Source organism: Sorex fumeus, unplaced genomic scaffold (genome assembly GCF_029834395.1).
Source record: "Sorex fumeus unplaced genomic scaffold, SorFum_2.1 ptg000063l, whole genome shotgun sequence".
NCBI classification, from domain to species: Eukaryota; Metazoa; Chordata; class Mammalia; order Eulipotyphla; family Soricidae; genus Sorex; species Sorex fumeus.
In genome coordinates, this window is record NW_026606120.1 from 72870279 (window position 1) to 72893152 (window position 22874).

Here is a 22874-nt window from a genome sequence, read left to right on the forward strand (position 1 = left end):
CGCATCCGCAGTCGCGGGTCTGTAACTCCCAGGTTCTCTAAGTGCGCCTGTAGGGCTGGACCTGGGGTTAGTGTCTCCCGGAGGGAGGCTCGGGAGGTGTGGCCGGGAGGGAATTGGGGGGCCGTGTCAGTGCCTCCAAGCCACGGAGTGGCAGAGCGAGCCGGCGCGCCCGTGAGCGGGACTGGAGGCGCCCCGAGGGCCGGGGTGCCCGTTTGTTCACTCTGCCCGCGCCGCGCCTCGCCGTCAATAAATATTTGCGGAAAGAACAAACGCCTGCCTTCCAGAGGGGCCTCCGAGCAAAGAGCCCTGCGGCCATCCCCAGAGCGCCCCCCACCCCGGCCCAATCGGGAGAGGACTCAAGGGGCGGGAGCGAGCGCTCCGCCCGCGGGAGCCGCGGGTTCGATCCCCGACACCGCCAGCCAGCCCCGCCCCACCCCAGCACCACCCGGAGCCGGGAGCGATCCCCGAGCATCTCCAGGTGGGGCTCCAAATCCAAAAAGAAAAAGAAGAAACTCCACCCTCGCCTCCCCCTCCCCGAAGTAAATAAATGGATACATGAAGCCCAAACACCCCAACCCCAAGCACCTCTCCCGGGACGCAGGGGGTGGAGCGGCTCGCGCGGCTCCAGCCAGTGCCCTCTTGGCCTGCTCCCCGCCCCCCGAGTTTCCCGGCGGGGGGTGACTGGCAGACCCCGAGCCCGCGAGCTGGCGGGCGGGGGCTGCGGGGGGCCGGGCCCCGGGCCGGCCGCGGAGGGCCCGGCGGTGCCCAGCCCGAGTCGCAGGAAGAAAAGCGGAGCGCCAAACGCTCCCTACCCAGCCGGGCTTTGTTCCCTGAACCGAAGACTTTACCCGGCGGCGGGCGGGCGGGCCGGGAGCGAGCGGAGGCGCGCGGCCATGGCTGCCGCGGCCGGGCAGGGGGGCCGGGGGGGGCGGCGCGTGAGCGGGCGCGGGGCGGGCGCGGGGCGGGCGGGCGCCCGCGATGTGCCACTCGGCGCCTCCCCCGCCGGGCCCGGGCTGCGCGGCGGCCGGGCGGCGCTGGTAGCGGGGCGCGCGGCGGCGCCGAGGGGGCCAGCCCGGCGCGCGCGGGGCTCATTGTTGGGGGGGGGCCGTCGGGGCATGAGGGCGAGAGCACCGCGGGGGGGGCGGCCAGAGCGAGCGAGCGAGCAGGAGGAGGAGGAGGAGGAGGAGGAGGACGCCGAGGAGGAGGAGGAGGAGGAGGAAGGAGGAGGCAAAGAAAAGAAGCGGCGGCGGCGGCGGAGGAGGGAGCGAGGAGGCGCGCGGCCCCCCGCTCCCTCCCTCCCCCTGACCCCCGACCCCCGCCGGCCGGCCCCCCGCCCCAGCCCCGGAGGGAGCTCATGGGAGTATGAAGGAGATGGTAGGAGGCTGCTGCGTATGTTCGGACGAGAGGGGCTGGGCCGAGAACCCGCTGGTCTACTGCGATGGGCACGCGTGCAGCGTGGCTGTCCACCAAGGTACGGGGGTGGCCCTCGGGGACGGGGCGGGGGGCGCGACGGGACCCCGGGGCTGGCGCGCGCGGGGCGCCCCCAGCCGCGCCCTCCGGAGACCTCCCGGGGCTCGCGCGCCCTTCCCCCACCCCACCTGAAGGGAAGGGAGGCGTGGGGGGGCTCCCCCCGCCGGGTCCTGGCGGACCGGGTCAGGCATTGTTTTCTTGCCTATTGTTCCAGCCCCGCGCCCCCCACCCCAAGTTGAGGGAGTTTGGGGACAGTCGAAGGGGGCCAGGCGTGCACTCTCCGCGCCCGCCGCGCCGGTGTCGCTGCCGCCGGGCAATGTTTACCTGCGAGGTGTCCCCTCCTGCCCGGTTATTTTGGTCTCGGCTCGGGAGGGAGAGGTCAAGGGGGGTCATCCCCCCCCTTCTGCTTCCGGAGGCTGGGAGGAGCGGAATCGGGAAGGGAGGGAAGGGTCCCCTGGGAGAGGGACGCCTCGAGTCCTCCGGGAGGGCTGAGCTCGGAGAGGTGGTGAGGGGCCCGGCGGCGTGGAGGAGCGGGGTTTGGAGTTTCCCCCGGCAGCACATGGTTCGGGAGTTAACTCCTTGAGGAATCTTGCCGAGGGCGCAGGCTGGCATCTCCCGCCTGTCTGGCACAGCCAGCTGGGCCCCCACTTCCTGGGACAGCCCTGCCGGCAGGCTGCGAGGCTTCCCGCTGCACTCCATCCCTGCCCTGCACCTGCCTCCGGCCTCGCCTTGAGCTCTGTACCTGCTGCCCTCCGAGATGAGGCCGGAGTTGAGGTCCCTGGACCCCCGACTTCCCCTGCCTCTTACCTCACTGGCCCTTTAAGAAATGTCCCCCTCCCCCCCATAACAACAAAACGTGTTTGACTACCTAGAAAGTTGTGTGGGCTGGTTTTGTATAATTCCCCGAGTGGAGGAATGGACCCCCAGCCTAGGCTGAAAAACTGGGCTAGAAAGATCAGGGTAAGGGCTTGGGGGGTGTGGGGTGGGGGGAGGATTAGGGGGGCAGATCTTTCAGAAGTTTAAGGTCAAGGGTTTGACTTCCTACCACTGTTTGGAGTCTGGGATGTGTGCTTGCCGGCTGGTCAAGGGGTGTTGGGGTACAGCTGGTGCTGACCTGGATCACGAGGGACCCCCAGACACGGGAGCAGCCCCCCCTGCTGGCATGCGCTTTCGAGGCCACCCTTTCCCCCACTTTCACTGGGCAGAGCCACTGGCTGACGGGGTTGCTCCTTGACTCTCCTCCCCCCTCCCAGCTTGCTATGGCATCGTCCAGGTGCCCACGGGACCCTGGTTCTGCAGGAAATGTGAATCTCAGGAGCGTGCGGCCAGGGTGGTAAGTTGGTGGCCACCCTCCCTAGCCCCTCCCCTGAGCCTCTGTGTTGGGGGGGGGTAGCTAGGGGAACTCAGGCTAGGGTGGGACTTAGCTGTGTCACAGGACTTCCTGTTTCCTACACACCTGTCTGCACACCCATTGCCCTCAGCCCCACCTCACTGTCCCTCACTTCAGCCTCCAGCCTTTCATTTGTGTGTGTGTGTGTGAACTTTTATGGTGGAGCGTTGACAACCTGTCAGAAAGTAGAAGGCTGTGGACTTCAGCGCCCCACAGGGGTCCACTCCGGGCCCTTCTGCTTCCTCTGAACCCCCTCTCCCCCAATATCGGTTCATCCTGGGGCCCTTGGATATGTTCAGGGAGGACCCAGCTCCACAGACCTTCCCCTCAATCCCTGTGCCCCCCTCCCTTGCATTGCCAGAGGTGTGAGCTGTGCCCACACAAAGACGGGGCATTGAAGAGGACTGACAATGGAGGTGAGGGGGTCCCTTAGCCCTACTTGTGGAGGTCAGCAAGGGCCCCGGAACAGGGTCGGGAAGGCAGGAACAGACGGGGGCAGGGTGGAGGCCGGCTTCTCCCTCCCCGGCAGTCCCGGGACTAGGGGCCTGTGTGCAGTGTGGGGGCTGTGGGACCGGTGTGGGGGACTCCCCATCACTGCTGAGGCTGGCCCCACACTGCCCCAGGCTGGGCCCACGTGGTGTGTGCCCTCTACATCCCCGAGGTGCAGTTTGCCAACGTGCTCACCATGGAACCCATCGTGCTGCAGTACGTGCCTCATGATCGCTTCAACAAGGTCAGCGCCCCCCGCCATGCTCAGTACCAACCCCTCCCCTGCCCATCTCCTGGCCACCCCTCCTCCCGGGGTCCTCCAGCTCTCTCTGTAGCCAGTGTGATTTGATTTTGTCCAGCTGACATTTTCAGGGAACTCAGGAGGCAGGGAGGCCCCTTCCACTGATGGGCCAGGGTTTATGCGTCTGCTCTGGAACTGCCTAGTACTGGGCTATCTCATGGCCACCAGAACCCCAAACTGCTTGCCCCTTCCTTCATTTGAAGTACACAGTGTGCCCATCCTGGTGAGGCACCAGACACAGGGTTCAGGAGTAATGAAGACAGGTGGGCCCCCTGCCCCATAGGGTTCACACTCGTGTGTGTTTGTGTGTGTGTGTGTGTGTGTGTGTGTGAGAGAGAGAGAGAGCAGAGAGAGAGAGAGAGAGAGAGAGAGAGAGAGAGAGAGAGAGAGAGAGCACTGTCCATATCAGTAACTAGGTGAATACAGTGAGTGTTAGTGCTGTGAAGAAAGCAAACCAGGTACCCGATTAAGAATATCTCACGAAGAGCCAGAGAGATAGCTCAGTAGGTAGGGCACTTGCCTTGCATTGGCTGACCCAGTTTCAATCCCCAGCATCACATATGGTCCCTTGAGCCCTGACATGAGTGATCTTTGAACCCAGAGCTAGGAGGCCTCCCTGAGTAATGCCAGGTGTAGCTGCAAAATTAACAAACTAAAAAGAAAATACCTCCTGAGGACATTTTTTGCCTGGGTGCTGGGGGATGAGATAGAGCCAGCCTGCAGGAGGTGGGCTGGGGGTTGGGGGTGCCAGGTCCCAGGCAACAGAAAGAGCCTGTGCAAAGGTCTGGAAGCAGGAGGAGGCTGGCCAAAGAGTAAGACAGACAGACTCACCATCAAGGTGTCTGCTCCTGAATGCAGTAGCCGCAGACCATGGGTGGCTGTATAAACCAATCACAGCTAAATAGCATTTCAAAGCCATTCCTCTGTCACACTAGCCACATCTGAAGCACTCACCAGCCTGCGTGGTTGGTCAGAGTAGCTTAGAACATTTCCATCACCATCCACCTTCTGTCAGGAAGCCCTGCCCTAGCACTGAGGGGATGGGATGGGACGGGGAGGCCCCAGGACACCCAGGAGAGGGAGGAGGGGACGATTGTCCTGTGTCCTGCAGACATGTTACATCTGTGAGGAGCAGGGCCGGGAGAGCAAGGCCGCCTCAGGAGCCTGCATGACCTGTAACCGCCATGGATGTCGGCAAGCTTTCCATGTCACCTGGTGAGACCCCTGAATGTCCCCGTGTGTCCCCCACCTTCCCCAGTTGTCTGGGATCCCAGGCCAGCTGGACCAGCCCCTTTCAAAGTTTGCCTCAGGTGACTGGCTTTGGCGGGAGACAAGGACTGTGCTTTCATGGGTGGCCATAGCATTGCTCGCAGGGGTCCAGGAGGATGGGAGGGAGTGGCTGGTCTCCTGCGTGGCTCTGTCCATCTGAGACTGACACCTCTCGGTCAGTGCCCAAATGGCAGGCCTGCTGTGTGAGGAAGAAGTGCTGGAGGTGGACAACGTCAAGTACTGCGGCTACTGCAAATACCACTTCAGCAAGATGGTGAGTCCAGTGTGCCGGAAGTGCGTGTGGGCCGGCCAGCCAGGGGTTAGCGGGCGTGGGCCCTGGGCCAGGAGGACGCCTGGTGGCGGGAGGACAGAGCTAGAGAGAGCCCAGTCCCTGCCCTTGGCGCTCGGTCGGCTGAAGACTGATTTGAAGTTCAGGCGTTGGGGGGGTTGGAGGGGGTTGGCAGGACCTGGCCTCCAGTTCTGCCCCTGCCGGTCAGTTTGGGCAGAGTGAAAGGGCAAGCGGAGTGGAGGCGGCAAGAGCAGTGCCTGCTCCATGGGGAGGACCGTGGCTCAGCCCCTGCACGAAGTTCATGCCTGTGTTGTTTTGTGGGATCTTCCCAGCAGCCCTGCGGAGTAGGTGTGCTGTATTTCCCAATGTGAGAGGCGAGTAAGCCAGAACCTGCTGAGGCTCTGAAACTTGCACATGGTTCCAAGGGGGAATTGGCCTGATTGAAAAGAGGGATTGACAAATCCTCTGTGTGTGTGTGTGTGTGTGTGTGTGTGTGTGTGTGTGTGTGTGTGTGTGTGTCTGTGTCTGCGTGTGTGTAGATCTTTGTAGGTCTGGGTGTGTGTGGGGGGGAGTCTGTGTGGGTCTTTGCGTTAGGGTTGTGAGTTCTGCAGCAGAGGCTGAACTGATGGGAATGGCTTCCTGGAAGGATGACCTTGGCAGGCTCAGCTGGGGTTCTGGGACTTTGGCTGGTGGCTGGAGACAGTGGGGAGAAGGCTGTGGGTGAGTTGGGATTCTCAGACTTTGTCCAGGTAGACTGGCCATACATGGGGCTGGCTGAGCAGCAGAACTTGGGGGTGGCCCGTGGGGTCCAGGCTCTTGACTCTGGGCAGATAGAGCTTGAGCTCTTGGGGTGCTGTGACCAGCGTATGCAGCAGCTGTTGGTTGGATGTGCCTGTACTACCCCCTCTTATTCTCGGAAATGTTCTGTCCAGGTGGGTCCCGGTGAGCCATCCATGAGCACCTTGGTTTCCGGTGTTTGATAACAGGACACTTAGGACAAGGGAGGGAAACTGAGTTTGGTTTCTAGATGGTACTGAGTGGTCGTGGTCAGGTGATTGTTGCATAATGGCTCTGGGTATTTAAGGCTGGGTCTGGAATCCCTCAGTGCCCACCTGGGCCAGGGGTCAAGGTGTAAAGGAAACGTCTAAAACTTTCTCTTGAAGGAGAGAGTCTAGAACTCTGAAGGTTGTGTGTATGTGTGTGCGTGCATACGTGCGCATGTGCGCAGGGCTTCCTTTTGGCTCCGTGCTCAGGGATCATTCCTGGTGGGGCTCAGGGCACCAAATGAGGTCCATGTGTGGTGCTGGGGATCAAACCTGGGCTGGCCACACACAGGCAAGTGCTTTGACTCCGTACTCTCCAACTCCCCCTATACGGTTTTGGGGCCAGACCTGGCAATGCTGGGGACAGGGTTGGGAGAGATCTGCTTCCCATGCTCAGAGGTGGCTTCTGGTCAGAGAAGACCAAGGGACTCTGTGTTGCCAGGCACTGAACCAGACTCTGGCATTCGAGGCCTGCACTCTTGCCCTTTGAGCTGTCTCCCAGCCCCTCGGCCAGGTGGCTTTGGGACCCCCAGGTCTGGATAGCAGTTTATTGGAACAAAGGCCAACATTCCTCCTAACTTGGTGTTCGGGAAATCACGGGGGACCTGAGAGGCAGCAGTGGCAAGCATGGGGGCAGCTTAAAGGCTACTGTGGTGCTGGGGTGTTGGCTGTTTCTTCCTCTTCTTAAGGGCGCCTGTCTTTGGGGAGAAAAGGATCTGCTGGTAGAGGGGGTGGTCAGTGACAGAAGGCGAGTGGCTGGAGGGCAGAGCAGGACATGCTGGGGAGTGGCATTTACCGGGGTGCTCGTCCAGTCTCCAGTTTGAGGGAGATGGGAGACACACACAGGCTGTGAGAAAGGGGTCCACAATGGCTGTGGGCCGGGAGCACCGCAGAAGGAGGTGGCGAGGTCTGGAACTCCAGTTGCATCCTGGCTGACTGTCTAGGCTAAGTGGGACTGTGCTGGGGGTTCTGCCATCCGCTGAGCAGAGCATCGGAGAGGACAGGGGTGCTCTGTGTGACCAGCAGGGTAGGAGGGACTCACCCCAGGTACCAGACCCCAGGGCTCTCCCGTGAGCTGGTCAGAGGGCTGCAGACCTCTGCGTTTTCTCCTCAGAAGACATCCCGGCACTCCAGCAGTGGCGGCGGCGGCGGTGGCGGCGGTGGCGGCAGTGGCTTCATTGCTGGCCGGAGAAGCCGCTCAGCTTCTCCGTCTACCCAGCAGGAGAAGCACCTTTCCCACCATGAGAGGGGCCAGAAGAAGGTAAACATTTTCCTCCTTCTGGGCTGGAGTGCTAGTACAGCAGGGCAGGCATTTGCCTTGCATGTGGCTGTCTCCGGTTCTGTCCCCAGCATCCCATATGGTCCCTTCAGGAGTGATTCCTGAGTGCAGAGCCAGGAGTAACCCCTGAACACCACTGGGTGTGACCCAAAAAGCCAAATATAAATTTTCCCCCTTCCTCGCCTTTGTACTCCGCATGCATGCACATGTGCAGATGCATGTTCACACAGACGCATACACTCATGCACTCATGTGCTTACACACACGTGCACTCACACGCATTCACATAGATGCATACACATACAGATGCATACACACGCACATGCACTCACACACAGATGCATACACACAGGCACACTCACATGTGCCCACACACAGATGCATGTACACACACATGCGCTCACACACACAGGCATGCACATGCACTCACACAGATGCACACACACAGATGCATACACATACATGTTCATTCGTGTGCTCACACACAGATGCACGCACATGCACGCATTCGCAGATGCACACACGTGCTCACAGATGCACACACACGTGCTCACAATTGGGTGTGTGTACACACACAAATGCGCATGAGCAGGGCATGCTCATGTGTGTGGCATGGTAGCACCCATGTGATAATGGGATGGGCTATTTTTAGCAGGCAGTTCCGGTGGGGGAGGGGTGGCTGGTTTTGTGAGGCCCTGACCCTCTACTCACTGTAGTGTGTTGGGGGGGGCACGCCCTAGAGAGCCTGCCTCTGAGAGGGTGCCAGGCCCCACTTTTGCCCGTTGCATCCCTTGATTGTTCCCCACCCCACACTGCTCACTTCTCTTCCCAGAGTCGAAAGGACAAAGAACGCCTTAAACAGAAGCACAAGAAGCGGCCTGAGTCACCCCCTAGCACCCTCACCCCACCTGTGGTCCCCACTGCTGACAAGGTAGGGCCGCACCCCACCCAGCAGCGGGAAGGGGGCATCTGTGAGGGGTCCAGTGAATGGGGGACCGGGCTGCTCCCAGTTTATTAACTCCAGCTTCCAGCCTAGCAGGGAGCTGTGTCCTCAGCTCCACCCATTACTGGACATCCAGCAGGGTCTGGGGGTACTACCCTCCCTGCTGGCTGCCAGATGTCCCTGTCTGCTTCTGTCCAGATCCGGCCTCAGTTCTGGGCTCTGGGCTGTGGACCCTGTCCTCAGGCTTGCTGTCCCAGTTCTTAGGATCTGGTGTCCCAGAGAAGTCAGGGAATGTATCCCCACTCTGGCCTGTCAAGACACTGCTCAGGGGCAGAGGGTGTAAACACAGTGAGCAAGGGGGGCTGGCTCCTGACTCACCCCACCCTGCCCAGTCAGAGCCTGGTATGTGGGGCCTGGCTCAGAAACAGCCACCAGCTTCCTGAGCCCGTGCAGGCCCTGCCCTTGGGCAGGGGGTGGTTCATGCTGCCTGCGCCCTAACCCCAGAAAGGTGGGGGGGGGGTTGCAAAAATGCCTTTCTGCAGGGTGTCATGATCAACCCTCTCCCCTCCATCCACCTCAGGAGGTTGGCAGAGCCCTGGGCATCTTCCATGGCCAGGTATCAGGTTTCCAGGGTGATGTCACTGTCCCAGTAACCCTGTCCCCTCCCTGTTTCCCAAGGCTCACCTGGGGACACTCTTTCCTGTGCCCTCTGCCCTCTCTCCCAGCCTTCCTGAGTGCTCCCCAGGGGCCTGGGTATCCCCCTGGACATGGTGGAGTCCTCAGCCCCCGCCCCTCTGCCCGTCCCAGTGTGTCAGCTCCCCTCCCCCTCGCCCCTCTCCTCTCTGGCTCAGAACCACATCTGGCTCCCTTCAGAACTCCAGCTGTGGAAAAGAACAAAGAGGAGACAGAGACCAGGCCCCACCCAGGGAGGGGCAGCACTGGGTCCTTCCCGGCCAGCCTCTCGGGCACTCCTTCCTCCAGGACCGAGTCCCTGCCAGGAGGAGGAGAGCCCCCTGGAGTGCCAGGGAGCCCCACTCCTCATCCACATCCACGCTGTCTTCTAGAACAGGGACAGTCAGGGCATTCGGGGATTAGTTGTATAATCCTCTAAATAATCCCGTGAAGTAGCTATTTTAATAATAAATGAAGATGCTGGGGCCAAGAGAAGTTGAATTTGCCTCAGAGCTACTAAGGGAAGGAGTCAAGGTTCATACCCCAGGGACAGAGGGATGGTAGGAGGTGTGGATAAGGCTCCTGGATAAGGGATAAGGTGTTCTGTATGTTGCTTGCAGCTAGCCCCAGTTCAATCCCCAGTACCCATATATGGTTCCATGAGCACAGAGGGAGGAGTAAGCACTGAGCACTGTGCGCTCCAACCCCTCCCCCCAAAAAAATTTGTGCCCATGAAACAGAGAGAGAGGTCAGTGGACTGGAGCCCACACCTTGGAGGTGGGAGATCTGCGTTCCATCCCCAGCACCACATAGTGGTCTGAACACTGTCGGGAGTGACCCCTGAGAACAGAGCCAGGAGTCACCCTTGAACTTCACCAGCTGTGGCCCAACTCTCCCCTTTCCTGCCCCCCCAAGAGGTTTCTATCCATGAAACTCTGTGGCTTGTTAGCCAAGGTCACCAGGTTTGTCATCAGTGACTGCTCACTCTGTGCCTGCCATTGTGCCTTGATGGGCAGTAAGTAGGCACACTGAGGGGTGAGCGTGAGGCCCAACCCCCTGACCTGGCAGGGCCTGGAAATCGGGGGACAGAGGGATGCATCTTGGGAGAGGGACTTCCGAGCCGGAATGTCCCCCCTTCCGTTTTTTGCTGTTGTTGCAGTGACTGGGGCTGTACACCACACTTTAGTGGGGTGCTGCCCAGGCCACAGGGCTCATGGGACTTTTCATTTTTTATTTGTTTGGGGCCACACCTGGTGGTGCCCAGGGCCTACTCCCGATCCTCCTCAGGAATCACTCCTGATGGTGCTCGGGGAAGCGTATGTGGTGGTGCTGGGCACCAAACCTAGATTGGCCACATGCAGGGCAAGCACCTTAACCCTGTCCCGTCTCTCTGGTCCCATCGTTTGTCTCTTTCAGTGGCGCTGGCCGAGCAGAGTGGCTGGGACCAGGCCCAGCACAGCTGGGTGGCTTTGGGGATCACACTAAGTACCTCATGTTTGCACTTTTGGGCAAGAGCCAGGTCCGACCCCCCCAACCCCCCACTCCAAGCTGAACTTTTTTGTTGTTTTGGGTTTGGGGAGGGCCACACCCATTGGTGCTCAGGACCTATTCCTGGCTCGGTACTGGGGACCAGGCGGAGCTGCTGGGGTCAGAAGCGGGTGTCGACCATGGCCTTCCACATGCATAGCCTGCCCCCAGCCCATTGAGCCTGCCTCCAGCCCACTTCCTGTAGAGTCAGGAGCTGCTCACTGTGGTGGCTGCAGCTCTGGTGAACTCGGTGGGGTGGGGGAGGGGGGCTGAGGATGGGCCCTGGAGCCCTCAGGTGGGGTCCTCTTAAGCCTTCCTAGATATTCCTTTTTTTTTTAACTTTTCAATTTATCATAATTTTTTGGGGGGGGCACACTGTGCTGTGTGCAGGGCTTACTCTTGGCTCTGCACTCAGGGATCATTCCCTGCGGTGCCAGGCATCGTTACTGGGCAAACAAGGCAAGCACCTTCTCCTGTATTCTCTCTGGCCCCTCTCTGTGGGTATCTGGGTATCCTCTCCCCTTCTCTGGGTATCCTCTCTCTCTCTCTCTCTCTCTCTCTCTCTCTCTCTCTCTCTCTCTCTTTCTCTCTCATTCTCTCTCTCTTTCTGGGTATTCTATCTTTCTTTCTTTCTTTCTTTCTTCTTTCTTTCCTTCTCTTTCTTCCCTCCTTTCTTTCTCTCTTGTTTTTGTTTTTGGGCCGTACTCAGCTAGCTCCTGTATCTGTGCTCAGGAATCACTCCTGGTGGGCTCAGGGAACCATATGAGGGATCAAATCTGAGTCAGTTGCATGCACGGCAAGTGCCCTACCTGCTGTACTATTGCCCTGGTCCTCCATGGATGTATCTTTTCTTTCTGTTTCTGGGCCACCCCCAGCAAGGCTCAGGGGTTACTCCTGGCTCTGCACACAGGAACCACTCCTGGCAATGCTCAGGGGACCCTATGGGATGCCGGGAATTAAACCCAGGTTGACCACATGCAAGGCAAGAGCCTTTCCCGCTGTACCATCACCTCTGGCTCTCCCCAAGTGTTTCTTAAATGAAGGATCGAAGAAAATGGAAAAATGGACAGACATGAGGCTGATGCATCTCTCCCCGCCCTCTTCCCTGCATGAGGGGCAGACAGCACTTTGGGTGTAGAGCACTGTCCTCTCCAAGGTCCACAGTTGTCTCCCCATCTCCTGGCTCTAGGGGCTTCCTGTCCCCCCAGTCTCCCTGGTCTGGACTTCCTGGAGCTAACCAGGAAGGACATGCGAGTCCAGCTCCACAGCCAAGTCCAGATGAGCCCGTACCCGGCAGCTGGCCTTGAACCTGCCGCTCTCCCCCGCCTCCCTCCCTCCCTCAGGTCCCCTCGGCTTCTGCTTCCTCCCATCACGAAGCCAGCACTCAGGACACCTCGGAGAACAGCCGGGACCCCAAGGGGAAAAAGTCTTCCAGCCACGGCCTGAGCCACAAGGGCAAGAAACTGAGCAGCGGGAAAGGCGCCAGCGGGTTCACTTCCGCATCCTCTTCCTCTTCCTCTTCCTCCTCCTCCTCCTCCTCCTCCTCCTCTTCTTCTGGGGGACCCTTTCAGCCTGCAGGTGAGTAGGGGGCTCCAGGAAACTGCATGCTTGGCCTGCCCGTGAGCTGGTGCTTCTCCAGCAGCGGCCTCTACTTACCCTCTGCCTTCCGTCTGCTCTTCATCTGAGCCCCTTAGAGATGGGGGCCCCCCTCCACACACTCCTCCACTCCCAGGGCCCACCTCTCCAGATCCTTAGGGATCTCCCCAGCTCCAGCTGTGAGGTGCCCAAGGTGCCGTTTTTAAAAACAGCAGTGTGGCTGGAGTGATAGGACAGCAGGTAGGGCACTTGCCTTGCACGCAGCTGGCTCGGGTTCGATCCCCACCACCCTATATGGTCCCCCGAACCCCACCTGAGTAGTTCCTGCGTGCAGAGTTGGGAGTAACTCCTGAGCATTGCCGGATGTGACCCCCAAAACAAAGTACCGGCCCTCCCTCCCATTCCCATGAGGTCCTGAGGCCAGCCAGCCATCAGGGGTTGCTGCCGGTGGGCAAGCTGAAGGGGCACACTCATTCCAGGACACTGGCATAGCGGGGGGCTGGATCAGGACCCCAGGCAAGCCAGAGTGAGGGGGTAGCAGGCGGGTCGGGGGTCTGGCCCACAAACTGCCTTTCCCTTTGTGTAGGATCGTCCCTGCAGAGCTCCCCCGACTTCTCTGCACTCCCCAAGCTGGAGCAGCCGGAGGAAGACAAGTACTCCAAGCCCGCAGCCCCCTCCCCGCCAGGCCCCCCCTCACCCCCCGCCCCCGAGCCCCACAAGGCTGACCTCTTTGAGCAGAAGGTGGTCTTCTCTGGCTTTGGGCCCATCATGCGCTTCTCCACCACCCCCTCTGGCTCGACCCGGGCCCGGGCCCCCTCCCCTGGGGACTATAAATCTCCCCACGTCTCGGGGTCCGGGGCCTCCGCAGGCACCCATAAGCGGATGCCCACCCTGAGTGCTGCCTCTGTGCCTACCGAGGAGCCCCCCGAAACAGGCCTGAAGGAGAAGAAGCACAAAGCCAGCAAGAGGAGCAGACACGGGCCAGGCCGCCCCAAGGGCAGCCGGAACAAGGAGGGTGCGGGGGCCACAGTGGCCCCCTCACTGCCTGCAGCCCAGCTGGCAGGCTTCACTGCCACAGCTGCCTCCCCCTTCTCCGGAGGGTCCCTGGTCAGCTCCGGCCTGGGTGGTCTGGCCTCCCGCACCTTTGGGCCTGCTGGGAGCCTGCCCAGCCTGAGCCTGGAGTCCCCTCTGCTGGGGGCAGGTGAGTGAGCACCTGGGGGGGTTATGAGGGGGCCCAGAAGGAACTCTGGTAGAAACTACTCCAGGGAGTGACTCAGACAGATAAGGATGGAGCCCATGGTCACCTCCAGCCCTCTGAGGGGTGATGGCGGGGGGGGGGGGGGAACATGGCAGGTTGCCGGTAGGACTCCTGTGTGTTTTTTTTTTTTAGTGTAGGAGTATTGCTATTTATTCAGCCATTGATTAGGCTGAGACTCCCGGGTTTTGTGGGAGAAGCAAGAAAAGCTTGAAACTCCCAGGCCTGGGGTAGGGACGGCGCTTGCCTGGCACACAGCCCATCCGATTTCAGCTTCTGGCACCCCAGACGGTTGCCCAACCCTGCCAGGAGTGATCCCTGAGCGCAGAGCCAGGAGTAAGCCCTGAGCACTGTTGGTATGGCCCTAACCCCAACCGCTGCCACCCCCCAAAAAAATGCTACTCCCAAGCCTATGCAGGGCAGTCTCTGAGGCGGGCGTGTCTGACATCCAGGCAGAAGTGGCATCTAGGCACTGGAGGATTAGACTGGCAGTGAAGGTGGGGGTGTGTGTGGCCAGATCCAGCCTGAGGAGGGCTTGGAGCCCCCGACACACTTAACCGTGGGCTCTGTGAGCAGTGACCTCTGCGTTCCCTGTGTCCACGCACCCACAGGCATCTACACCAGTAATAAGGACCCGATCTCCCACGGTGGCGCCATGCTTCGGGCTGTCTGCAGCACCCCCCTCTCCTCCAGCCTGCTGGGCCCCCCAGGGACCTCGGCTCTGCCCTGCCTCAGCCGCTCCCCGTTCACCAGCACCCTCCCCTCCTCCTCTGCTTCTATTTCCACCACTCAGGTGAGGTCTTCCTCCTCCTTCTCTGGGGCGGATGGGGGACATGCTGCACAGGACCCCAGCCCTCATGGACCCGGAGAGGTCCGACTGATCCCCACAGGAGCGAATGCTAGTGCTTCCCTCGTAGCCTGCCTGGTCCCCGCCACCCCAGTCTACACTGTTGCGCCCTAGATCCCAGAATAACCACCAGTGAGACTCTGCCTCCTTCCCTTAGGTGTTTTCTCTGGCTGGCTCCACCTTTAGCCTCCCTTCTACCCACATCTTTGGAACCCCAGTGGGTGCCATTAACCCCCTCCTCACCCAAACCGAGAGCAGCCACACAGGTATGTGACCCGATTCCCCTTCCCAAAGGCCTCAGGGACCAGCCCCTCCCCCTGCATGTTACCCCTAGAAAGGATGGGAGGGTTTTCTGGCTGCCTCCTCCCTCTGGCCATTGCCCAACCTGAGGGGAGGGTGTTATGGGGGCCCAAGAGATAGATAGTACAGTTGGTAGGGCACTTGCCTTGCATGCAACCAAACCAGGTTTAATCCCTGGAGTCCCATGTGGTTCCCCAAGCCCACCAGGAGTAATCCCTGAGTGCAGAAGCAGGAGTAACCACTGAATACTGCCGGTGTGGCCCAAACAACAAAACAGAACAGAAAAAGCAGTTTTCTTTTTTCCAAGACAACCAACTTTCATTTTAACCTTAAAACTGGGTGGGTGAGTGGGGTTTGCAGGATAGTAGTGCAATCGGTAGGGTTCTCATCTTGCACTGAGCCCACCCTGACACCATATGTGGTCCCTGAGCCCTGCCAGGAGTCATCCCTGAGTACAGCCCAGGTGTTGCCCTAAAACAAACAAAAAAAGCCCAAATGGGTGAGAGCCAGACAGAATCACTGCTGCATCTCCCCGAAGCTCACAGCAGCTAAAGTAAGTAGGGAGAGCAGAGTGGAGGGCAGGCTTTCTTATCCTTGCACCAGAGTTGCTCACTGCCTCTTAGGAGTCCTTTGGGACCAGCTCTTGCTGTGGTCCTGGCAGCGGGGCAACCCGCCCTCCAGACACTTAGGCGTTAAGGGAGCGGCTAGCAAGTGGTACAACCCAACCCTAACAAGCTGATTGGTGTAGAGGCACCTTCTGGCCCGCTAGGGGGGCGGGGCTAATGCCCACGCCTGCAGTTCAGGTAGCCTGCTTAAAGGGGCCTACTCACTCCAGGATCAAGGCCGGCCCCACCCCCAGGAGGCCGCTTTCCAGGTGGTTTCAGTAGAACACTTGCCTAGCATGTGTGAGGAAATCCCTGAGTTGGATTCCCTTCATCCCAACACCGCGGGTTGCAGGATAACTGGCCCAATTTTGCCTCCTGACTGTGAATTTTTAAAAAGTCTGGCAAAGTTATCTGTGATAACTACTAGTTTACTGCATGCCAGCTAAAACCCTTAGCACCTATTACTTTATTATACTCCTCATAACAATCACCACAGAGAGGTTAGTTTCATGCCCAAGGCCACACAGCACATATCGGGTGCCACTTCAATCTAGGTAGATCTGGCTTGACTCCAACTCTATATGACTTTAGCTCCCCACCACCCGCCACCCAGATTTTGGGTCACATGTGCTGGCTTACTGCTGGCTCAGCACTCAGGGATCTGTCCTGGCAGGGATCGTGGACCCTATGTGGTACCAGGACTTAAACTCCTGTTCTGCGTGCAATGCAAGTGCTGTACTATTGCTCCAGCCCACTATTCGATTCTGTAGCTTAAAAATAAGATGGGTGGTGAGGGAGGGCTAGAGATGCTCACTGAGGCCTTGGTGAGACCCAGTGTTTGATTCCTGGCACCAGGAAAAAGAAAAGAAAAAAACTGGGAATTGGACCTATAGGCGCTCAGGCATGGAGCTTTCCAGCCAGATTCTAGAGCAGGGTGTAGGGGCTGGAGCGGTAGTACAGTGGGGAGGGGCTTGCCTTGCCCGTGGCTGACCTGGATCTTATCCTGGGCACCACAGATGATCCCATAGCCTGCCAGGAGTGATCCCTAAGTTGAGAGTCAGGAGTCAGCTCTAAACACAGCTAGTTGTGGCCCCAAAAACCAAACAAACAAAAGTGAGAGAGAGAGGAGAAAGGAAAGAAAGAAAGAGAGAAAGGGACAAGATCTATCACTTTTCTTAGCCTCCCAAGGGTTCCCAGTGCCTTCCAGAGCTCTCACCACAGTCTGGGGGCGGGAGATCCCTGGGAAGGGGACCTACCATAAAGTCTCAGATCCCATCCTTACTTCACTGGCAAGAGATCATCCGGGATCTGGAGGCCCCTTCTCCACTGATTCCCGTCCCCCTTCTCCTTCCAAGAGCCAGATCTCGAGGACTGCAGCTTCCGGTGTCGGGGGACCTCCCCCCAGGAGAGTCTGTCTTCCATGTGAGGGAGGGGGGTGGCGGTGTGGGGGAGGCCCTGGGAGTGGGGCTGGAACCACAGTCCACTGGGGAGGGGGCGGTTGGGGTGGGACCCAGGGGAGGGACCCCTCCAGAACCCCTGAAGGGGGAGTGGGGGAGCTGGGAAAGTGTGGGGACGCAAGGGAAGCCTGAGCCCAGTCTTCCCTTCCGAGCCCAGGTCCCCCATCAGCAGCCTCCCAGCGCTCTTCGACCAGACAGCTTCTGCCCCATGTGGGGCCGGCCAGCTGGACCCCACGGCCCCCGGAACCACAAACATGGAGCAGCTCCTGGAAAAGCAGGGTGACGGCGAGGCCGGTGTCAACAGTGAGGAGGGGTGGCAGCGGGCTGGGAGACCTGGCCCCAGACCCGCCCCCAGTGCTCCCAAGGCCCCCAAATACCTTTAAACTAAACCCCCAGTGTTGGGGAGATGGCTGGAAAGCTGGACCACTCCAGGGCCTGCGTTGGCTCCCCAGCCTGAGCATCGCTGGGCGTAACCCTTTACTCCTGCTAGCACCGAGCGACCTTTCCTCATACATAGTTGCTCCGCACCCCTCTGCCAGCTGGTGCTTCTTTTTTTTTTTTCTTTTTGGGTCACACCCAGCGATGCACAGGGGTTATTCCTGGCTCATGCACTCAGGAATTACTCCTGGCAGTGCTCAGGGGGCCATATGGGATGCTGGGAATCGAACCCGGGTCGGCTGCGTGCAAGGCACGCAGTGCTATCACTACCCGCTGTGCTATCACTCCAGTCCCCTGGTGCTTCTTCTGACCCAGGCCTTACATCTGTCCATCTTTTCTTAGGATTTATTTTTTCCCTTCCCCAACTCATCCGCGGCAGGCACTCGCTTCTTGCCGCCCCACTGCTCACCATCCTGGGCAGTCTTTAGCAATCTCAGCGCCTCTACCCCAGCCTCTGTGCGTCCCCCCCGCCCCCACCCATCCCCAGGTTTGCTCGGCTCAGTCTAGAACTGGGACCGCATTCCTCCAGGCCCCGCCCCTGGCCCCGCCCCGCCCTCCGGCCCCGCCCCAGCCCCGCGGGGCTCAGCGCGCCCCGCCCTCTCTCTGCAGTCGTGGAGATGTTGAAGGCGCTGCACGCGCTGCAGAAGGAAAACCAGCGGCTCCAGGAGCAGATTCTGAGTCTGACGGCCAAGAAGGAACGACTGCAGATTCTCAACGTGCAGCTCTCGGTGCCCTTTCCCGCCCTGCCTGCCGCCATTCCTGCCACCAACGGCCCCGTCCCTGCACCCTATGGCCTGCCTCCCCAAGGTGAGGGACCCACCCCGCCGCGGAGGACGGGGTCTCTGCTGGGCCAACGCTCAGCCCCGCGCCTTCGTCGCCCCTCATTCCCTCCCCCAGCCGGCAGCAGCGATTCCGTGAGCACCAGCAAGAGCCCCCCAGGGAAGAACAGCCTTGGCCTGGACAACTCGCTGTCCACGTCTTCCGAGGTGGGCGTTGCAGGGAGAGAGGGGGTGGGTACGAGGGAGGGAAGAGGTAGCAGGGGTCTCTGGGCCCATCTCGCTTCACAGCAGTGAAGGCACAGGCCGTGCACTAGTTAACTGATCCGCCAGTGCGGGGGTTCATGCCTTAAATGCGAAGCAATTAGGAGGGACCCACTTCGTGCTTGGCTTAGCAGTCGGAGCCACAGTCCTGCTTCAGGAGCTAGGCTAAATCAGAGAAGACAGTCCATAATTACAAACCAGGATGGGGGCCAGGCTCTGAAGAACTGGAGGGGGTGAGGAACGGCGGGCGGGGGCGCAATTCTGCTGTCGATGATGTGAAGGTGGTTGGAGAAGGCTTCTCTGAGAAGTGTCAGTGAAGGGTTTATTACAGTGCCTCACACGAAATAATCCCTGTGTAATTGGTGGTGGTGGGGGGGGTAGCCCACGCTATTGTTATATTGTGGTTATTACTGAAGTCAAAGTGGGTTTTGGTTCTCCCTGCCGCTGACTATGCTGTGGGACTTGGGCAGTAATGATCATAATAACAGCTCGCATTAATTGCACTTGCCCTTGGCCATGCCCTCTGTGCTGAAGGTTTCCCAGCGCTGGTTTACTGAGTGTGAACAGTAGCCTGACATGGGTGCCGCTATTACGCCACAGGTGACGGGGGAGCTGAGCGCGCAGCTGCCCCAGCCACCGAGCCCCAGGCACGGGCCTTGCCCCGAGCCTTTCCCTCCCGCTGCTGTCCTCTTGCCTTCAGAGTTTCTAAGCTTTAAGAATCAAGGCCCTGGACGTAGCTCAGGCACCTGCCTTGCATGGTGAGGCACTGGGTTCAGTCCCTCGCACCACCCAAAAATAAGATACTATAATCAATGGCTTCCCCCTAGAACGGGGCTGAGAAGCTTGTACAGGTGGAGCGTTGGCCCCATGGTCCGCTCCCTGATGGTCAACCATCCTTGCATTATTATGAACCAAGATGAGGAGGGGCACTGCCACCCCCCCAGAAGTGGCCAGTTGCAGTGGCTAGTGAAGATGATTTGGGGATTGAGTGAACCTGTCTCCCTGGGCCTTGCTTCTTAGTCCTGGGGGGCTGTGCCTGGGTGCGAGGGGGGCAGGGAATGTTATGGGCGTTGGGCCAGGGGGCCAGACAGCTGCCGCTGGCCCTCTGCCCCTCTGACCCCCCCCCTTCCCCCTCCCTCCCCAGGACCCGCACTCAGGCTGCCCGAGCCGCAGCAGCTCGTCGCTGTCCTTCCACAGCACGCCCCCACCGCTGCCCCTGCTCCAGCAGAGCCTGCCCGGGGCCCCGCTCCCGTCACAGAATGGGTTGGGCCGGGCACCCGGCCGGGCACCTGGGGCCGCGGGGCTGGGGGCGCTGCCCATGGCTGAGGGGCTGTTGGGGGGGCTGGCGGGCAGCGGGGCCCTGCCCCTCAATGGGCTTCTGGGGGGGTTGAACGGGGCCGCTGCCCCCAACCCCGCAGGCTTGAGCCAGGCTGGCGGGGCCCCCGCGCTGCAGCTGCCAGGCTGTCTCAACAGGTGAGGGAGAGCTCAGCCCTGGGAAGGGGCAGGGGGGCTGGCTCTGGGAGGGACCCCCGACACCTGTGGTCCCCAAGGAAGATGCCCCCAACCCGGCTCATGGGGTCTCCATCCAGGGGGCGTCCCTAGATGTCGGCTGGCAAGTGCCCTCCGGGGCGGGGAGAGCTGCGGGGCCAAACAGTTGATCTCTGTGCGTCTCCCCCACCTCTTCTGGCCAGGCTCTTCCCTCTCGCGTCCCTCCCGCCCAGGTCTCGGGCCCTCTGAGGGAGTCGGGGGGCTTTTCCCGGGGTGGCAGGGGGCCGTGCGGCCAGGCCCCTTCCCATGTGTGGGCTCTGTCCCCGCCGCAGCCTCAGCGAGCAGCAGAGACAGCTCCTGCAGCAGCACGAGCAGCTCCAGCAGCTGCAGCAGCTCCTCGCCTCGCCGCAGCTCACCCCGGTAACGCGCGCCCGCTGCCCTCCTCAGCCCTGCCCCTGGGCCCACAGCAGGACCAGGGCCCCCCAGATGGAGCCTGGGGGCGCAAAGGACAGAAAGAGGGGAGCTGGAAATGGCTTTTGTGCTTCTCAGCTTGGGGTGACAACGCCTGGGGCTACTTTTGTGACTGCCAAAACAGCTGGGGGTGGGGTGGGGCCAGGTAGGGCACCCGGGGAGTGGACACCCGCCAGGGTACCACTTTCCTGGCCAGGCTGAGGCACAGAGGGAAGGTAGAGGCCGAAGGTGGACGGACATGCCCCAGGGGCCGGAGCAATAGTGCAGCGGGTTGGGCACTCGCCTTGCATGCAGCTCACCCCGGTTTGATCCCTGGCATCCCTTATGGTCCCCCGAGCCTGCCAGGTGCGATCCCTTAGTGCAGAGTCAGGAGTGATCCCTGAGCACTGCCGCTGTGGCTCCAGAACAAAGCCAAAACACGAAGCTGGATATGTCTGGGGGAGGGCGGGTGTCTGCCTAGGCCCCCACCTCTGGGACCCCAGCCCTGACTCTGGGTCCTTGCAGGAACACCAGACCGTTGTCTACCAGATGATCCAGCAGATCCAGCAGCAGAAGCGGGAGCTGCAGCGACTGCAGATGGCCGGGGGCTCCCAGCTGCCCATGGCCAGCCTGCTGGCCGGAAGCTCCACCCCGCTGCTGTCTGCGGGCACCCCTGGCCTGCTGCCCACAGCATCGGCCCCACCCCTGCTGCCCGCCGGGGCGCTGGTGGCCCCTTCGCTCAGCAACAACACAAGTCTCATGGCCGCTGCAGCTGCGGCTGCAGCAGTGGCAGCCGCGGGCGGACCTCCGGTCCTCACTGCCCAGACCAATCCCTTCCTCAGCCTGTCGGGGGCGGACGGCAGTGGCAGTGGCCCCAAAGGAGGGGTGAGTAAGATCAGGCCGAGCCGTCCCCCTTTTCTCTGGGCAGAGCGCACAAGCAGATGGTAGGGTCACAAGTGGCCCTGAGGCCAGCCTGCCAGGCTGAGAAAGATGTGCGCTGAGGAGGTCTCAGGGTCAAGGCCCCAGGTTAGAAGGCACCTGCCTCCATGAAGACCCATGCTGGTGGCGGCTCTCCCTCCCCAGGTGCAGCCACTAGCCATGGTGCCTCTGTCTGCACAGTCGCATGCCCCCTCTCAGGGCTAGAGATTAATACTGGATCCCCGAGGCCTGCCTGGTTTGAAAATTCCCACTCTGGGCTCCGAGAGATAGAACAGTGGGTAAAGGTCTTGCTTGCAGGCAGCCAACCCGGGCTCTATACCCAGAACGCCTTGGGGCCCCCAAGTCCTGCCAAGGGTGAGCCCTGAGCACTGCCTGGGCTCAAAAACCAAAGAAAAAAAGAACAGGAAGATGCCCACCTAGTCAGGCCCTCTGCTCTGGATGACTTTTCCCCACTTCACCCCAGTCTGCACCCACCAGAAGCCAGGCGAGGGGACCGTGGGGGGGCATCCCATATGGTCCCCCCTGTGGGGTTTCTTATGTGGCCTGCAGCACAGGGGATCCCAGCCTGCCTTCCTCTCTTTGCAGACCGCTGACAAAGGAGTGTCAGCCAACCAGGAGAAAGGCTAAGCCCTCACCTCCTGACTCCCCGACGGAGGAGACGCGTCCTGGCCTGAGGTGGCCCAGCCCAGAGCAGGCCCGCACCCAGACACTGGAGAGCCTGGGGCACATGGGGCGCTCCTAGTCCTGAGGACAGACGGAGAGGAGAGCTCCTGCCCCTGCTGGCCCTTCCGTGAGGGGCTCAGAGGGAGGACAGGCCGCAAGCCCACCCCAGGAGCACCCGTGCTCAAAAATGTTTCGAGGTCCCCAGAGAGAAGTGGGCCAAGGCGTAAGTGGGGGGGTTGGTCGGACCCGCCGCACAAAATGGATCAGCACTTGCATGGGAAGGAGTGGGGGGCCGGCAAGCCGGGGAGATGGGGCCCTCCTTCACGGCCGTTCCTCCCCAGCCTGGGCCGAGAGCAGCAGGGCCCGCCACCCCCCGCCCTCCAACCAGGGTCACAAGCTGAGCTTGTGGGAAACCCTCCCGTGAGGGTCCTGAGGAAGGGGCAGGTTGGCCCTGGGAGGAGGCCCAGCCCCCTCGTGCGCTGCCCCTTGTTTGCACTATTGGGTTTAGGAGTGCCGAGAGGGTGGAGAGATGAAGCTGCCTGACTCAGCAAGCGTGTGCGTCTGTGTGTCCATGTCCGTGTATGTCTGTGTGTCCCTGGATCGAGGGCCGCAGGGATGGGAGCCGAGCCCAGACCCGGCAGCGGCCGAGGTGGGGAGCCCTCAGCTCTTGTTCACCCTCTCCCCACCTCACTGAACTCTGGTCCCCTCCCGGGGTACGACTGGTCAAGGGAAACCAGAGCAGGCCCCCAGTGTGGAAGAAACAGGGCTGGGGGCTTCCAATCAGGGTATCTGCCTCCCCTCCACTACTGGGTCACCTGCTGCGCCCCCTCGGTTGGGCTGTCCTTCCTTCCTCACACTGGGAGTGGTTTCCCTGGCACCAGGGAGCTCCAGAGGTTGGGGGACTGGGTGGAGGTCGGGGGTAAAGTGCCACTTTCTCTAGCGTAAACCTTCCTCCCACATCCCACCTTCACCCTCGCTCACCAGGGAAGAGAGAAGCTTCACCTGGCTGTCCCTTCTCCCACCAGGAATAACACCCCCTCCCCCAAACTCACACCTGAGTTGCCACCTGGCCACAGTCATTGGTGACAAAGGCTTCGGGGTGGGGCATGGGCAGATGCCCTGTG

The 22874-nt window shown here is 60.7% G+C and overlaps 1 protein-coding gene across 6 annotated transcripts; it reads left to right on the forward strand.

The window, feature by feature from the left end:
* The first annotated feature begins 953 nt into the window (after positions 1-953).
* MLLT6 (MLLT6, PHD finger containing) lies at positions 954-22437 on the forward strand. 6 transcript variants are annotated; one of them, XM_056126796.1, is made up of 20 exons: positions 955-1471; positions 2724-2803; positions 3222-3276; positions 3484-3593; positions 4762-4865; positions 5100-5193; positions 7366-7512; positions 8363-8461; positions 12016-12250; positions 12855-13469; positions 14135-14316; positions 14528-14636; positions 16631-16697; positions 16890-17035; positions 17780-17977; positions 18068-18156; positions 19355-19683; positions 20031-20118; positions 20674-21033; positions 21673-22436. In XM_056126796.1, exons 1-20 carry the CDS (start codon positions 1363-1365, stop codon positions 21712-21714), a joined length of 3258 nt encoding a protein of 1085 aa, XP_055982771.1. In that variant the 5' UTR covers positions 955-1362; the 3' UTR covers positions 21715-22436. The 6 variants fall into 6 exon arrangements, with proteins under 6 accessions (XP_055982773.1, XP_055982771.1, XP_055982772.1 ...); XM_056126797.1 differs by having other exon boundaries at positions 7369-7512; XM_056126801.1 differs by lacking the exon at positions 19355-19683.
* Positions 22438-22874: the final 437 nt, after the last annotated feature.